This window comes from Etheostoma spectabile, chromosome 15 (genome assembly GCF_008692095.1).
Source record: "Etheostoma spectabile isolate EspeVRDwgs_2016 chromosome 15, UIUC_Espe_1.0, whole genome shotgun sequence".
In the NCBI taxonomy this organism is placed as follows: Eukaryota; Metazoa; Chordata; class Actinopteri; order Perciformes; family Percidae; genus Etheostoma; species Etheostoma spectabile.
The window spans coordinates 12,929,759-12,944,280 of NC_045747.1; the positions used below are offsets into that span (position 1 = coordinate 12,929,759).

General features: G+C 38.8%; 1 protein-coding gene across 7 annotated transcripts in view; it reads left to right on the forward strand.

Moving 5' to 3' along the window:
* Positions 1 to 9,458, forward strand: part of axin1 (axin 1) — a 36,078-nt gene extending 26,620 nt beyond the window's left edge. For 5 of the 7 annotated variants that reach the window (XM_032537535.1, XM_032537534.1, XM_032537533.1 and 2 more), the window contains 6 exons: positions 91 to 620; positions 1,025 to 1,189; positions 1,358 to 1,552; positions 1,732 to 1,839; positions 4,766 to 4,915; positions 5,448 to 9,458. In XM_032537535.1, the coding sequence (XP_032393426.1) occupies positions 91 to 620; positions 1,025 to 1,189; positions 1,358 to 1,552; positions 1,732 to 1,839; positions 4,766 to 4,915; positions 5,448 to 5,574 (1,275 nt within the window). In that variant the 3' untranslated portion in view covers positions 5,575 to 9,458. The remainder of the gene's footprint in view (positions 1 to 90; positions 621 to 1,024; positions 1,190 to 1,357; positions 1,553 to 1,731; positions 1,840 to 4,765; positions 4,916 to 5,447) is intronic. The other 2 variants (XM_032537537.1, XM_032537539.1) reach the window with 2 other exon arrangements.
* Positions 9,459 to 14,522: the final 5,064 nt, after the last annotated feature.

Genomic DNA, 14,522 nt, shown 5'->3' on the forward strand with positions numbered 1-14,522 from the left:
CAGATTTTACTTTTTTCCAGATTGTTATTCCAGATTACATTTTTATGGCTAAATTATATTTTGTTTTGTGTGTGCATTTTTGTTCTAAAGGAAGAGGAAGGTGATGAAATCATGCCCACAGCCACAGCATTATCCAGTCACAGGTTCCCCCCTGGTGCTTATCTGCAGAATTACAACTCGCGCTATGCTGACAACACATACAGCGGTTGTATTCTGAGTGATGCTCATGAGGAGAACCCCGAGAGCATCCTGGACGACCACGTCCAGCGGGTCATGAAGACTCCCGCGAGCCAGTCACCAGGCACAGGCCGTCACTCTCCCAAGTCACGCTCACCAGACGCTGTCCCAGGGGGCAAAGGGACAGGACTTGGAACAGCGCAGGTTAAACATTCATCCAGGCACGGTCTCAAGGGAGACACCAGCCACCTGTACCACTACAAACATGCGCACCACATCCACCACGCAGGCGTCGGCAAGCCCAAAGAGCAGGCAGAAGCTGAGGCGGCCCTTCGTGTACACAGTAGCGTGCCATGGAGCACAGAGACAAGTCATTACGGATCAAAGTCTCGAACCTACGCAGATGGCATGGGATCCAACCCCATGGAGCATACAGGGTATAGGTATGTACCAAACTTAAGCATTAGTTTCCTCTTTCTCAGTAATGCACTGTAAACGCTTTTGTGATTAATTTGAGATAGAACTGAGGCACTTGTTCATTATCTGGCGACGGGACCAGGGATAGGTATGTTGTTTGATCAGTCAAGTTGGATTAGGACTTTTTCTTTTGTTTTTTTGTTTTTAGGTAAAGTTAGTAGTAGCTTTCATTTAAAGAGTCCTCTGTTGGTTAGCCCTTTCTACTCTCCGTAGTTTGCCTCTTCATTTGTGTTTGTAAATTGTTAAGTTCCTTGTCAATAAATAACTTTATTTTATTTTTATGTTGCATTTTCCTTCCCCCTAGCAAGCTGGCTTGTAACATGCATCTGAAATGCGTTTTGCTTACCAGTCGTTTTCTTGAATTATTCAGTAGCAAAGGTGGCACGCAGTTTAAAAGGGCGTTCAAGAAAGGTGAGGAAGTGCGGCCTCATGACATGCCAGCACCTGCAGAGGAGATGGAGAAAAACCAGAAGATCCTTTTGTGGCTAATGGAAGGACAGAAAGAAATGGTTCAACATAAGAGGAGCCCATATGGGTCAGTGAGGACAATTAACTCAGTGCAAGCATTTTTTTTTAAGTGTTGTTAAGAGTAAGCAGCACGGACTAACAATGGACAAAAAGGAAAAAAGGCACTGTCTTTGAATACTCTTGCTTTGTTTAGTTTGATTGTTGATATTCACAAAGTCATGACTTTATATTTCAGGAGTACGACTGTGTCCAAGAGGACCACAGGCCATGAGGCTCAACTGCGGAACAACGTGCAGCCGTCTCACCCTTTCATCCAGGATCCCACCATGCCCCCAAATCCAGCTCCCAGCCCCCTCATCCAGCTGGAGGAGGTGCGCCGACGGCTTGAGGAGGAGAAGATTAAGTCTGGAACTGTACAACTTAAGCAAAGGTAACTGGACGGACATCATTACCACAGTTATCTGTCCACTTAATTAAATGCAGTTTTTCAACAGAATCTTTTTAACTTGATCCTTATTCTTTAGTCAAAATGAAACCCTTTTGTTCTCTAGCCTGTGTGCTCCTTAAAGCGAGTGTGTGTCTAACTACTGGGGTTGTTCGGTCCCTCAGGTATGTGATGGAGGTAATCCAGAGGGGTCGTACTGCAGTCAGGCCTGCCCTGTTCCCTCCGCTCAGCGTGGTGCCCGCCGTCTCTGACAGCGAGCTCTCCCAGCCTGAGTATGTCCACCGTGTCCTACCATTAATTTTACCCACTAGCTCCAAATTCCCCATAGGTCACGGCAAACCCACTTTACTTCCCATTCCTATGACTGGTAGTTTAGTAACCCAGGACTGGTTTTTTTTATAGAGCTACTGAAGAAAACCTTTAGAAATCAGTAATGAGCAACCCCTTTCCCTAATCCCCTCCTCTGTGTGCTGTGTCATTGTGCAGTGTTGTTTTAATGTGGTATCTTGTCTAGTTAGTTGTCTATTATTTATTTTGCACACTGCTTGTGTGGTTAAACTGTTGACTGGAGCAATCTATGATTTTAACAGCCACCTGGCAGCCAGTGAGAAAAGACTATTTTCAGTGTCTAGTACAAACAAATGTTAGATCCCTTGCTGGTTATTTCCCATGAAGACCATAAAGAGGATCACTGAGACAGTAGATGTGTATGATTTCTGTGTTCTTGCAGAGGCAGAAGTATTGGGGAGCAAGTCGTTTTTGATGTTTTGTCAGAAACATCATTCTGTCTGATGTATAACTGCCCTCTCAGATGGGTACTTAACAGATGGAGGGGAACAGGGGTGTAAGAGGCAGATGAAATGGCACTGCCGGTGAGTGAAGCAGCTGGTCAGACTTGTGAGGACTGGGCTTTAGGACTGCTTATGTTACGGCAAAATGAATCTTTCAGTGCCTCCAGTGTCCGATCTCAAAACAGTGGAATTTGGGAAAAAAGCTGGTTATTCTGAAAGAACATAGTGGTGTTTTCAGTTACATTGGTCACAAAAAAGAGTATAACATATAAAAGTAGTAACAATTAACAATTAGAGAAAACAAAATTTATATCTAGAACTTTCAGTAACTCTGACTTGCCTTTTGTATAGTCTACATCCACGGCGTTCCACTTCCGGGATTGCTCCGATGCCGCTGGACATTCTGCCAGATGTCTTTCATTTTGGTCGGATATCTGTTACCTTCCTCTTTCTTTGTGTTGGCATTTTAAACTCCGGTGGATTTATTAGGACTATGGTTACCTGCTCCTCAGATCTCGACGGGGTAAATCCAGACAGCTAGCTAGTCTATCTGTCCAATCTGAGTTTTCTGTTGCACGACTAAAACAACCTTTGAATGTACACATGTTCCACCGAAACAAGTTCCTTGCCGAGGCTATTTTGTAGCGGCACCGGGGCGCTTAGCGCCGCCCAAAACTTTTTTCTCCTTTCCCGGAATGCTGTGTGAACTAGCCAGACCCTCTATCGCAGCGCTGTGGAGGAAGGTCTGGCATTGCAAGACTTATGTATAACTAGTAATGCCACTGTAAATTCAATTACTTTCCAGTGACAAAAACAGATGCAGTAATGTGGCAGTTACTGTGGAAGTTTGCACAAAATATGCCTGGTGAAAAACCTTTAAGATCGAGATGGAAAACATTATCTCATTGTGCACCATGGCACACCCAAAGGCTTCTGGTAAGATCATCAATCTAGGGCCTCTTCCACTCAGAGAAAGCCATGAATACCAGAGTACACATATTTACTTAAACTTCTGTCTGGCTGCCTGATAATTACCCCTCTTTATCAGACCTATACCCAGCTACAAGCATCTAAGCGTGCATTTACACTGACTGCGTTGGTCCTCAGACGGTGCGGTCAAAACGCAGTTCTTTTTTTTCTTCTTTTTTTTTCTTCTTTTTTTATTGGGTGTAGTGCATTTAGGCTGTCACGGTGGGGACCACAGGGGGGAGCAGGAAAAAAAACGCAGCGGCCTGCGACGTCACGTTGCGGTGGTCAATGATGTAACCGGAGACTAGACAGTCTGTTGTGAGACGGTGTTAGAGTACAGTACAGTATACAGGAAACAGCACTGCCTCTATCGATGCCACAAGAAAGTTAAGAAACAAAAGGGTAAAAAAAAAAAAAAAAAACTCAGGCACTGAATAGCCCAGGGGGTTGTGTAACAGCCAACTGTTTAATGCAACAACAAAGCACTGTTCCTCTGTCTCTTTTCTTTATCTTTCTCTGTTAAATCAAGCTGCCTTTAAGTGCATTCAGAAATGTTGAGATCTATGAACAATCTGACTGAAAACAGTAATTGTGAAATATAAAGTCTACTTGTGCTACATTGGGGGGTTAAATAACACAACAGGACGTCACACAAATCATACAAGCAAGTTTGCACATAGCACGGTGCAGAGAGGGAGAGAGTTTTACAGTCTTTAAATTAAGTTTTACAGTAAGGCCCATATACGTTTATTTTGTGTTTTGTAGCGATGCAAATCTTTTAAAAGACATGTCTAGTTCAAATAAATATACCTATAGTTATATATCTCGTACGTTTGCCTTCTTATTTAAATAGTTTGAACCTTTGTGTTTCTAAGAAGGAACATACAAACATCATTTTGAGCCAGTTTTGACAGCCCAACGAAGCTCCACTTCAGTTAATGTGTGTACTTTTCACCTGCACGTCCTGCTGAAAAAGTCCTTGTCATTTCTCTTGTTTATTATGTTATTGTTGTTTTCTATTCATACAAGCTAATCTTAGAGAGCGTCAATATTGTTTCCTCCAGAACTGCTTATTGAAAAACGCTGTTCTGCATGTGATCCAGCAAACAAGATGATGTTAGCCTGTAGTTTCTCTCGTCACTCAGTACCTGTAATTGATTCGTGGTCGGCCATCAAGATGCAAAGTATGGAATGACCTCAGTTGATCTTAAGTTCCTCATTCCCTTCAAGGTTATGTAAACACCTTTCACAAAGTGCAGGACTTCTATCACTAGAGACATCTGCTTGTTAAAGTCAGGAAATTATTATTTATTAAAGTTCAGAATCATGATCAACACCATTTACAAGCTATAGGGTAATGTTTTATATGTTAAAAAATAATGGGAACGTTTCAAATTTTCTTAACAGTTATCTGTTTTTGTTTTTTTTCAACTTGCAGACACAAAGCCACTAAAAAGCAGCCATGTGAAAACATTACTGTGGCGTATTACTTCTGTGAGGAGCTGATACCGTACAGGACGTCTGTCAAAGGGAGGGTCGTCACTCTGCGCCAGTTCACAGAACTGCTAACAAAGAAAGGAAATTACAGGTGAGATTTATGGTGCTGTTTGGTGTCTATGGCCATAACTTCAGCGATGTATCACAACTAAAATTAGAATAGGATGGATCTTTTAATCATCAGCAAGCAGGATTGCATTAAAATGACATTGTCTGTAACAAAACTTGCTTTGAGGCTGCCAAATAGTCCTTAAACATTATCAGAGCTATATTTGTCTGGGGGATATATGGGAATAAATATAATTTGAGTAGTATGATTAAAGGTCCAAGTTTTTACTGGGGATTTTGACTAAAGAGATGGCTGTAACACATTTGTGGTCATCTTTGATTAGATGAAATTCATGTCAGAATGTCTAACTCTTAAAGGCCATGGTTCTGCATCCCTAATTTAATTTTTGACAAATGATAGGGGCATGGTCAGGTGTAGCATGATGTACTGATTAAAAATGATATACTTATTGAAGTGAATCTCAAATCTTTAAACCTGATCGTCTTAGTGTACAAATGCAAGTAAAGGTCAGAGCGTTTAACCTAATGAAGTTAACGTTCCTCGCATCTTTTAGGTATTATTTCAAGAAGGTAAGCGACGAGTTTGACTGTGGGGTGGTGTTTGAAGAGGTACGTGAAGATGATGCTATCTTGCCCATCTTTGAGGAGAAGATTATCGGGAAAGTCGAAAAAATTGATTGAAGGTCATGTTGAAGAGGAAGGAGTGCAAAAGGGGCATCGTGTGACGGGCCGAGAAGCGATTGGATGGTGAAGTGGAAGTGTTTTAGGATTGTAACCGGTGGAGCGCAGAAGAAAGTAGTACAGTAGAAGTGGATCTAAAGTTGAAGAGCAAAGCATTGTTCACGGAAGACCGCTTGTGACATTTGAGGCTCGGAAGCACCACTGCAGTGACATTGGACTGGAAGAAGAAAAAAAAGACCTCATTCACTTCTTTGAAGTGTAATGTATTGTTAAGTTTACTAGATAAATACAGAACAAAAGTGCTACTAAAGCTTCATATTTTTGATATGATGTATCAGAGGATGTCCTTTTTAAAGTAACCACACTTGAAATGTTGTTTGTATTGGTACCAGATGTGTACAGTTTTTGTTAAAAGATAACAAAATTGTATACATATTTAAGTATTTAAAATGCTCATTTTCAATCAATTTCCTCCCCTGTTGAAGACGATCAAAATCCTTTTTAGGGCTGATGTTTTTCATTGTACGAGCCCTCTGGACTCTAATGTTTGTGCCCTTTATAGTGCTTTTAACACATCACTTACCAGTACTTTATTTTGTGGCATTCAGTCAGGCGGCACTTTCATTGTATTATATACCACTGACTATGTCTCACTGTAGGCTGCAACATTAATTTCTATGAGTGACCCTAATAGAAACCCGGTTCAGTGTACTGCAATCCAGCACAACAGCCCGGTGTTGTAGAAAAGTACTTAAGAAGATAATGACGATTTTATAAACTGCTAGAGAGAATTCATGACCTTATTTTACGCTCATACTTTGAGGTGGTGTTGTTATATTGATATGAAGAACCACGTTTTGTGAAGTTATTATTTATTGTAGGGCTGTTTTATTGGGTTGCATTACTGCATGTTGTACAGGGTGTTTTATTTTTCTGGTAATTTGGTGTAAACTGCATGTGAATGTAGCCGCTGGCTGCGTTTATGTACAGTCTTCTGCTGCATTGTTTTTACTCAACCCAGCTGAAGTTTTAAGAAGATGCCTAACAAAATAACATAGTAGATGCAATAAAACTGTAAAAAAAAAAAAGATATGATTGGAAAGCTAAGGTGAATATCTATGCAAGTTGATTTCCCAAATCCAAAAACTACATTGGGTGTTAATATTAATTAACACAGTAAATAACTTGGAAACATAGGTTACTCTTTACTTGAAGGTATCTACATCAGAGTGACATGACACTGTCATAAATGTGTCATAAACATCATAAACAAGTCCAAAATGTTCATATCATATCTCTTCTTTTAGTAAGTGTCATTCGGTTTTATCATGACAAGGTATGGGTATAGTTAGGGTTCATGTGTCATGGCTGTGTCATGACAGTATCATGTGTTCATGACAGTGTCATGTCACTCTTACTTCAAGTAAAATGCTACAGAAAAATTAGAGGCTACCTGTAAGAACAGTCGTGCTATTAAAAGCGTTTGTTTAGATGATACTTTTCAGTTGGGTAGAGGCTAACAAGCCTTTTGGACGCCAGTAGGCAGATTCTTTTTTAAATTATTTCCAGTTTAACACTGAATGACGTGGTTTGGGGTTCAGTTTCTAAAGTCAAGTACTGCTTTCAGCTTTCGAGGTTATTGTTGTTTGTGAAACAGAAGTGTTCCCACCTGTAGACTTGCACCTTGGACCTGTTCAACGGAGATCGTATCACAGCATTTGAATGAGAAGGCCAGTGAATGTCATTAGGATACTATCAAATGTTGATTATGTTTGTGCAATGAAGGTCACATAAAAGCATATTTAAGTGCTCTACCATTTTTACAGACTGTGGAGAGGAAGGCTAACAGACACTGAAATGTTGCGTTTTCTTTATTTTTATTTTTTCCAGCTTCAAGGTTTGTACTTGTTAATTTCTGTGAACCCCAAGACTTATCATCTCAAACTTTTAATCTCATCTTAATTAGATCTATCAGTTGGGAAGGGACTGGTCTCTAATCTATAGACTTCTATAGCTTACCGCAGCTACATCTTGTGCCTGGCAGGAATTCATTGTTTAGTGCAAATGATCTACTTTTGATAGATCACATTATGCCAAAGAGAAAACAAATTAGACGGTAGGTACTGTAGGCACGCTCTTGATATTCCCCTTCATTTGGTGGCAGCACTTATTATCCGATATCCATGTTATTAATTATTTTATATTAAAACATTGACACTCTTTTGTGGAAGACCAGAATGTTCTTTGCAATAGATGAGGTGTGTATGATTGTAGTTTTTTTAATGTGTCTTGTCATGAACATCAACTTTGAAAGTAGCACATTCATATGGAACTACATGAAGCTTGCGGGACATTTAGACTTTTTATTTTTATTGCAACACTGAAATGCCAATTTATCTTTCTTGTCCCCTCTGTTTGCACGGGAATAGCACAAAGCGAAAATAAAACCACAAATCATTCTGGGGAAGAATCATGCCAGTAAAGTGATGAAAAAAACCCTATTATGAAAAAAACCTTCTGGTATTTTGGTGTATTTTGAGTCTCTGGTGCTACCACACACACTAAAACTTGGAACAAAAACTATCCATGTTGTTTTGAGCTAGTTACAAGTTTCTGAATGTCCTCTGCCTTCAGTCTCCGGGTGAGCTGTTCAAAATCTGCACGGCTTTCTACGTCACTAGACAAGACGAGGTGGCTTACAGTAGCACATGCTAGCGCTAGCATGCTAGCTCGTTCTCAACACACACTAGTTCACCATAATCTGCAAAAGAACCACTACCATGTCCCTGTTCTGCAGGTATTCCACAAGTGCGCCCTCGTTTAGAAGAAGTCTCCCAGCTAATCCTGCCTTGTACTGCGCACAGTTGGAGGAAGTTATCTAGCTGTGATCTTCCTTTAGCTACTGTGCATGTGCAACAAAGATAGTATAGAAGTGGGATGTCTCACTCTGTAGCTAAAACAAAGACCTTAACACACAGGGTGAAAGCAGGACCTGCAACAATATGCGGTACAACAAACATATGGTGTTTTTTTGAAAATAAAACCATGTAAACCTATTCTGGTACAACCTCAAAATACAATTTATGAATCTGAAAATGAGCATAATATGAGCGACTTAAGATTCAAGGCCACTAGGTTTTTGTTCCATTCTGTACCTTGTGCTGGAGCCCATGTTTTTTGATATAATTGTGATATAATAAAAACCCTTTTGTTAGGAAATAATAGGCAGAAGGACAAGTGGACCTTGAAACAAGAGGGCTGTGTTGTTTGTGTTGTTGCATAGAACCCCAGTGTAAGGAATATCTCTTTATTTTTTATTTTTTTTTAAATATGTTTGCCTTTTTTTTTAGATTTCTAACTTAAATGAGTTTAACTTCCAATATATTTACTGAATTTGCCTCTAGTGGTCCTTTTGTCTGTTAAATTATACATGTTTGAGTACATGATCAAGTTAAATACTATAAGTATGATCTTGATTTTCATTGTTTATTTCTTGTGAAATATAAAGTATCAAATATGTTATGCTTCTTACTGTGAAAGCCCTTAAAGTAAACTTCCCTTATTTAAGATCAATGAAATGTATATAATAAACATCTCAGTGCCTTTATTACTATGTTAATGATGTCTGCTGTGTGATTTTTAGACATATGTGGGGACATAAATACCAGGGATTTGCATTGTTTTTTTGTTAAGACTTTTATTTTATTGTGTCTTGTTGTTTTGTGTTTGTTCCACCTTTTCTATGTAAATATGTACAACTTAAATGTGTTATCAACCAGCAGCGCAGTCAGCACATTCAGTGTTTCTTTCACTAACTGGCATGGATACCGTTTAAAGGTACCTGGACAATAAATACATGCAATAAACCAGCGCTCGACTTCTGAGTATTGACCTATTGACTCAAACGTCATTGTCATTTGCTGCACCCTCTCATATATATCAGCATGTTGGTGGATGACCTGCCTTCGTCTATGTAATGCATTACAACGTTAATCCTTCAACATGTCATAGTGAACACACACAAACGCTCACACACTTGTATAACATGGTGATGTATTTTTGTAAATCATAATGTAAAGGACTACTTATGTACAGCATAAGTTTATAGCATAGCTGCAGTGTTACGTCACAGACTGAAGAGGGCACTCTTAGTTAACTGGTTCATCTTTTGTAACCTATGTCATCACACAAAGACTCTTCACCAAAACGGTTCAGACAAGCATATCGGATGATTTACAGAGGATTAATTGTGAATCAAAAGTGTATTCTGAATGTGAAAACAAGAACTGAAAACTTTTCCTCCATATATGAAGCTAACCGTTGCACTTTGACATCCGGCTTAATTAACACAACAAACCCATCTCTCTCTCTCTCTCTCTCTCTCTCTCTCTCTCTCTCTCAGACTTAGACTTCTCTTTATTAATCCTTTTGGGATGACTCCCGCAAGGAAATTGAAAATTCCAGCAGCAGTTTTAGCAAGAAAAAAGAAATAAAAAATAGATAAAAGATAGTATAAAGACAACAAAATACAAATAATGATAATAACAACAATAAGAACATTTGTCAAATAAACAAAGAAAAGACCATAAATTATTATTAAAGTGTCAGTGTTGAGTCCAGTGTTTAAAGCGATAAAGTGACCAGGTGTGAATTTAAGTCCAGGTGTGCATGTATGCATGTCTGTATGTGTACTGTATGTATGTATGTATGTATGTATGTGTGTATGTATGTATGTATGTATGTATGTATGTATGTATGTATGTATGTATTGTCCTCTCTGCCTTATTTCTTCCTCCCCCATAGTGAGGAATTGTACAGTCTGATGGCATGAGGGACTCTCTCTCTTTTTTAGGCTGTTTACATATTGATTTATATTTATAATTGGATAAATAATCATTATCAATTTCCTGCAGATTGCCACTAATTCTGCTGCTTTTACCTTGACTCATACAAGGTAATCAAGGCTTCAGGGAGGGCTGTTTAAATGTTTAAGGCTGATGCTTCCATGTTGTGTCAGTTGTGCTCCTTCATATTCATACCAGCGGAGCTTTCAGTCCTCGTGATCATATTGGAATCATGATGGATTCACCAGCTCAGACTAGACAACAGAAAAGGACCTTTTTGTGATAATCAGCACGCGGTTTAGTTGACACCTTAAAGCACCTTGTGGAGATATTTCAAAAAAATAACCAGTAGGATAAGTTTTTTTAATAAACTCTTTGTGCTCAGCTGCAGCACATGTGAACACGGCCGTACAGCTGCACTACAGGTGTTTTGAAGCAGTTCTTTCACACCTGTCAAAGGCACTGTTTGACTTCATCCTGCTACCTGTTGTTTCTTATTGTCACTATTGTTGAGATCTCTCTACAACATGTTGACCATTCGTTCCACTCACCTCTTCCTTTATGTCACAGAGGCGTGAGTTTGTAACCTCAATCCAGTGAAACATCCTGTTTGATATAAAGGAAATGTGTCTGCAATTGATATCCTGGTTTATACAATATAACAAACAAGAGGCTGATCCAGTGACATACACACAGAAATGAAAAGTCAGGTCAGTTTAACTGTTTATTACTGTGTGTTAAAAGCTAAAAGTGTTATATTCAAGATGAACTAAAGTACGTGTTTTTAACTCTCATAGCCAGTTACTGCCTCAACAAACATATTATCCAAACAATCATACGCTGCATGAGATAGAGGCAGCTGGAGTGACTTAATTGTAATGATTTTCAGTCTCCCTTTTTCGTCTCTGTCTGAGATTTATGTATCTTTGGTAATGCGACTATTTGATTAAGCCAAACCCAACTACAGTTATGAATGCTCAAATCATGCACCTCTCGCTGCAACATGATTCTACAAATCTTTTAATCAAATGTTTTCATATGGTTAAAAGGAAGTGCTGATGCTTGTAAGAAATCACTGATCTCAAAAATGACTGTTCATAATATGAAGAAAACCATTTCCATTCATGTTATGACTTAGTGGTCATATGGTTATTAAAAGCTATAGAGTACCTCAATGCAGCACTTGTAACTCCACTAGTGGTTACCGTCTTAAATGTAGCCAAATGTAACCAAACATAGAACTCTTATTTCCCTTTGGTATCTTCTCAAATTGTAAAACGTGAAGAGCTCAGTGAATTCTTCTTCTTTGATCCACTCTTCATATCTTTAGGAGGTGTTTGTGTCTCTATGGCATCAATGGGATTTCAGACCGTGAAGCAGTATCTACAAAACTTCTACCAAATAAAGAAATACATATATAAACTGCTTTCAAACCTTAATTGTTTTTCAGCAAATCTGATTTTTTTTTTAAAACGCCAGCTACAAAACTGTCCACCAACTGCAACATGACTCTACCCTTACACAATCCCTAAGATTAATTGCCGTTTCCAGAGCAACCACAGCAACGGCACACACACTGCCAAGGTTGTCATTATTACCTAAGTATAGATTTCCTACAATTACCTTCAACAGGCTTAATTTCCTCAGCTACATCACAAAAGGCATTCACAAAAAGTATGCCCACTCAACCTCACTTTTAATCATCGTCTTTTTCTTATTTCATAATCACAATAAAAAAAAAAACTGCAGCTATACAGTGTGTTTTCTGTTGTTTTATTGTACTAGCAACAGTGTTATTTTGTCTTTTCTTACTTTTGTATGAAAGATGGTTGGTCACCAAGACCCTGACTTGTTTCCATCTTAGATTGTGAGCAGTAAGTTAAATGTATTGATATTAGGGTTGGGTACCGAATCCGGTATTTTTACCGGTATCACGTCGATACTACCGAGTACTGGTTCACGTAAGATCAAACGGTACAACGCATCGGTACCTGAGAGAAAGCGCGAGGTGATCTGTCCTCTGCACACTGACAGAGAGCAGAGGTGCGGACGGAGCAACCCTAAGCTGTGCAGTTTTGTTGAAGTCACAGTGAGTCACGGCAATGCCGATAAATGGTTCCTAGTATGGCTGCAGTTTTTCAAAACTTCACGCAGACATCTTTCACTGTGATGTAGTATTAACAGCGAGAAGCGGCCGCGGTGCTGTTGACATGACACTTCCTCTGAGACAAGCAGGCACAACGGTGGTGTCTACGCCCTGGGGACTGACTGACAGGCTGAGGTTTAAGGGCAACTTTATTTCTACAGCATTTTTCAGCAACAAGGCAATTCAAAGTGGGGTCAAAAACGGTCATGTTGAAAATAAAAACAGGCTAAAATATAATAGTATACAAGTAGGCTACAAGAATAAAAGTTATAGTGAGTAAGAAATTAATAATTATTAAATTTAATAGGTTGTAGGGATGTGTTTGGGAGGAGAGAAGAAAGCGTTTTATTTATATTTTTGTTTAATTTCTGTCAGTGTAAAATATAAATATTCGTACATAATGTTCTAAGTAAATAGGTTTGGAAATGTTTTTACAACTAAAATATGTTTTTGTAATTATAGAGGGAAGTAACGAAAAAAGTATTGTTGGGTACCGGGACTAGTATTGGTTCAGATGCAAAAGGCACTCAACCCTAATTGATATAGCATGTTTCTAGACCTGACGTCATAAACTACTTCAAAATAAAAGACAAAAGATCTTAGATCTTTAGATCTTTAAAAGATATCTTCAAATGACCCACTGATGCATTGAGTTTGAGGTTATTCTGCTTGTCTGTTGACTTTTTAAGCAGAATCATAAGCGGAACAACAGGAAGCTCATAAAAAAAGGTAAGTATATAATGAAATAATGTAGTGATTGCTCTTAATTTTTTGTGCACTGCAGTAGCGTTTTGGAAAATGCGCTTAAGCAATTAAAAAACACTTGATTCTTACATCCCTAAAAAAAAGAGGACATTTATTCCACTCCAGTCTCTATTGGCCCGTGGACACATTGATGTCAATGTGTGAGATAAATGAACATGTGCTGTCTGAAAACATTAGTTAGTAGTTCCACACTAATGTTGCTCAGCATAAATTCTTTTAGGAAGACCTAACTATTAATTGATGCATTCCTAAATCAATTCAGCGGTTTTCCAAATAAATGAATATTTTATCATGCGTGTATAACTGTCGCATATCTGCAACTAGTCTCTCCTGATTGAAATGTAGCTCAGTGTAAATCCTTTCTGGAAGACCTCACTCTTAATCAATGCTCTACCTAACTCGAATCAGCTGTTGGAGGCGGTCACCTTCCTGCTAAAAAAATCAGAATTGTTACACAAATGGCAAAAGCCAATCACAGAGCCACAACTCTGCTTTAAATAATTGTTTCTCCCTTTGCCATTCAGCTGTTGTTGCAGGCGAAGAGTGCATTTATTTGCATATCTGCAAACCTGTCTCTCCTGATTGAAATATGTCAAACTTCAGCTTTCTATTCCTTATGGATCAATTATTGCAGTGTTTCTTTCTCAAGTCTTCAATTACGGACTATAAGGCAGCAACATCGTAGATGTCTTTCTTGTAATGGCCCATCTTATATTTCATCTGATGGACCTGTCATATCTCTCAGGTCAAATGTGTCTTCCAGCACATTTACAACCAAAGCTGTTTTGTGAACTGTATCTCTTTGTTTGATACATCACAGGTTGGTCATAATTATCCTATTTTTTCACCGGCTGTGCAGACAGAAATCCAATATAAAAGAGAAACTCAGCTAAAAAATGTGTAGCATTGAGTAATACAAATTAAATGTGCTTCTTTTTGTGACAACACTAGCTTAATTTATTAATTAGAGTCTCTAAATGCATCGTGGCCTGCAGCTCTGCTCTCATCTCCCAGAGATCTGTGCAGTCACTCGGGGATCTGCTCTGCTGTGCTCTGCCTGTTAATGCCATCCCTCACTTCTGCAGCAGAAAGCAGCAGTTAAAAGCACATTGATATTTCCTGTCTTTCTGGAAAAGATACATCCCATTGTTCTGACTTTTCCACACAGATCTATTACATATTTGGCTTCTATG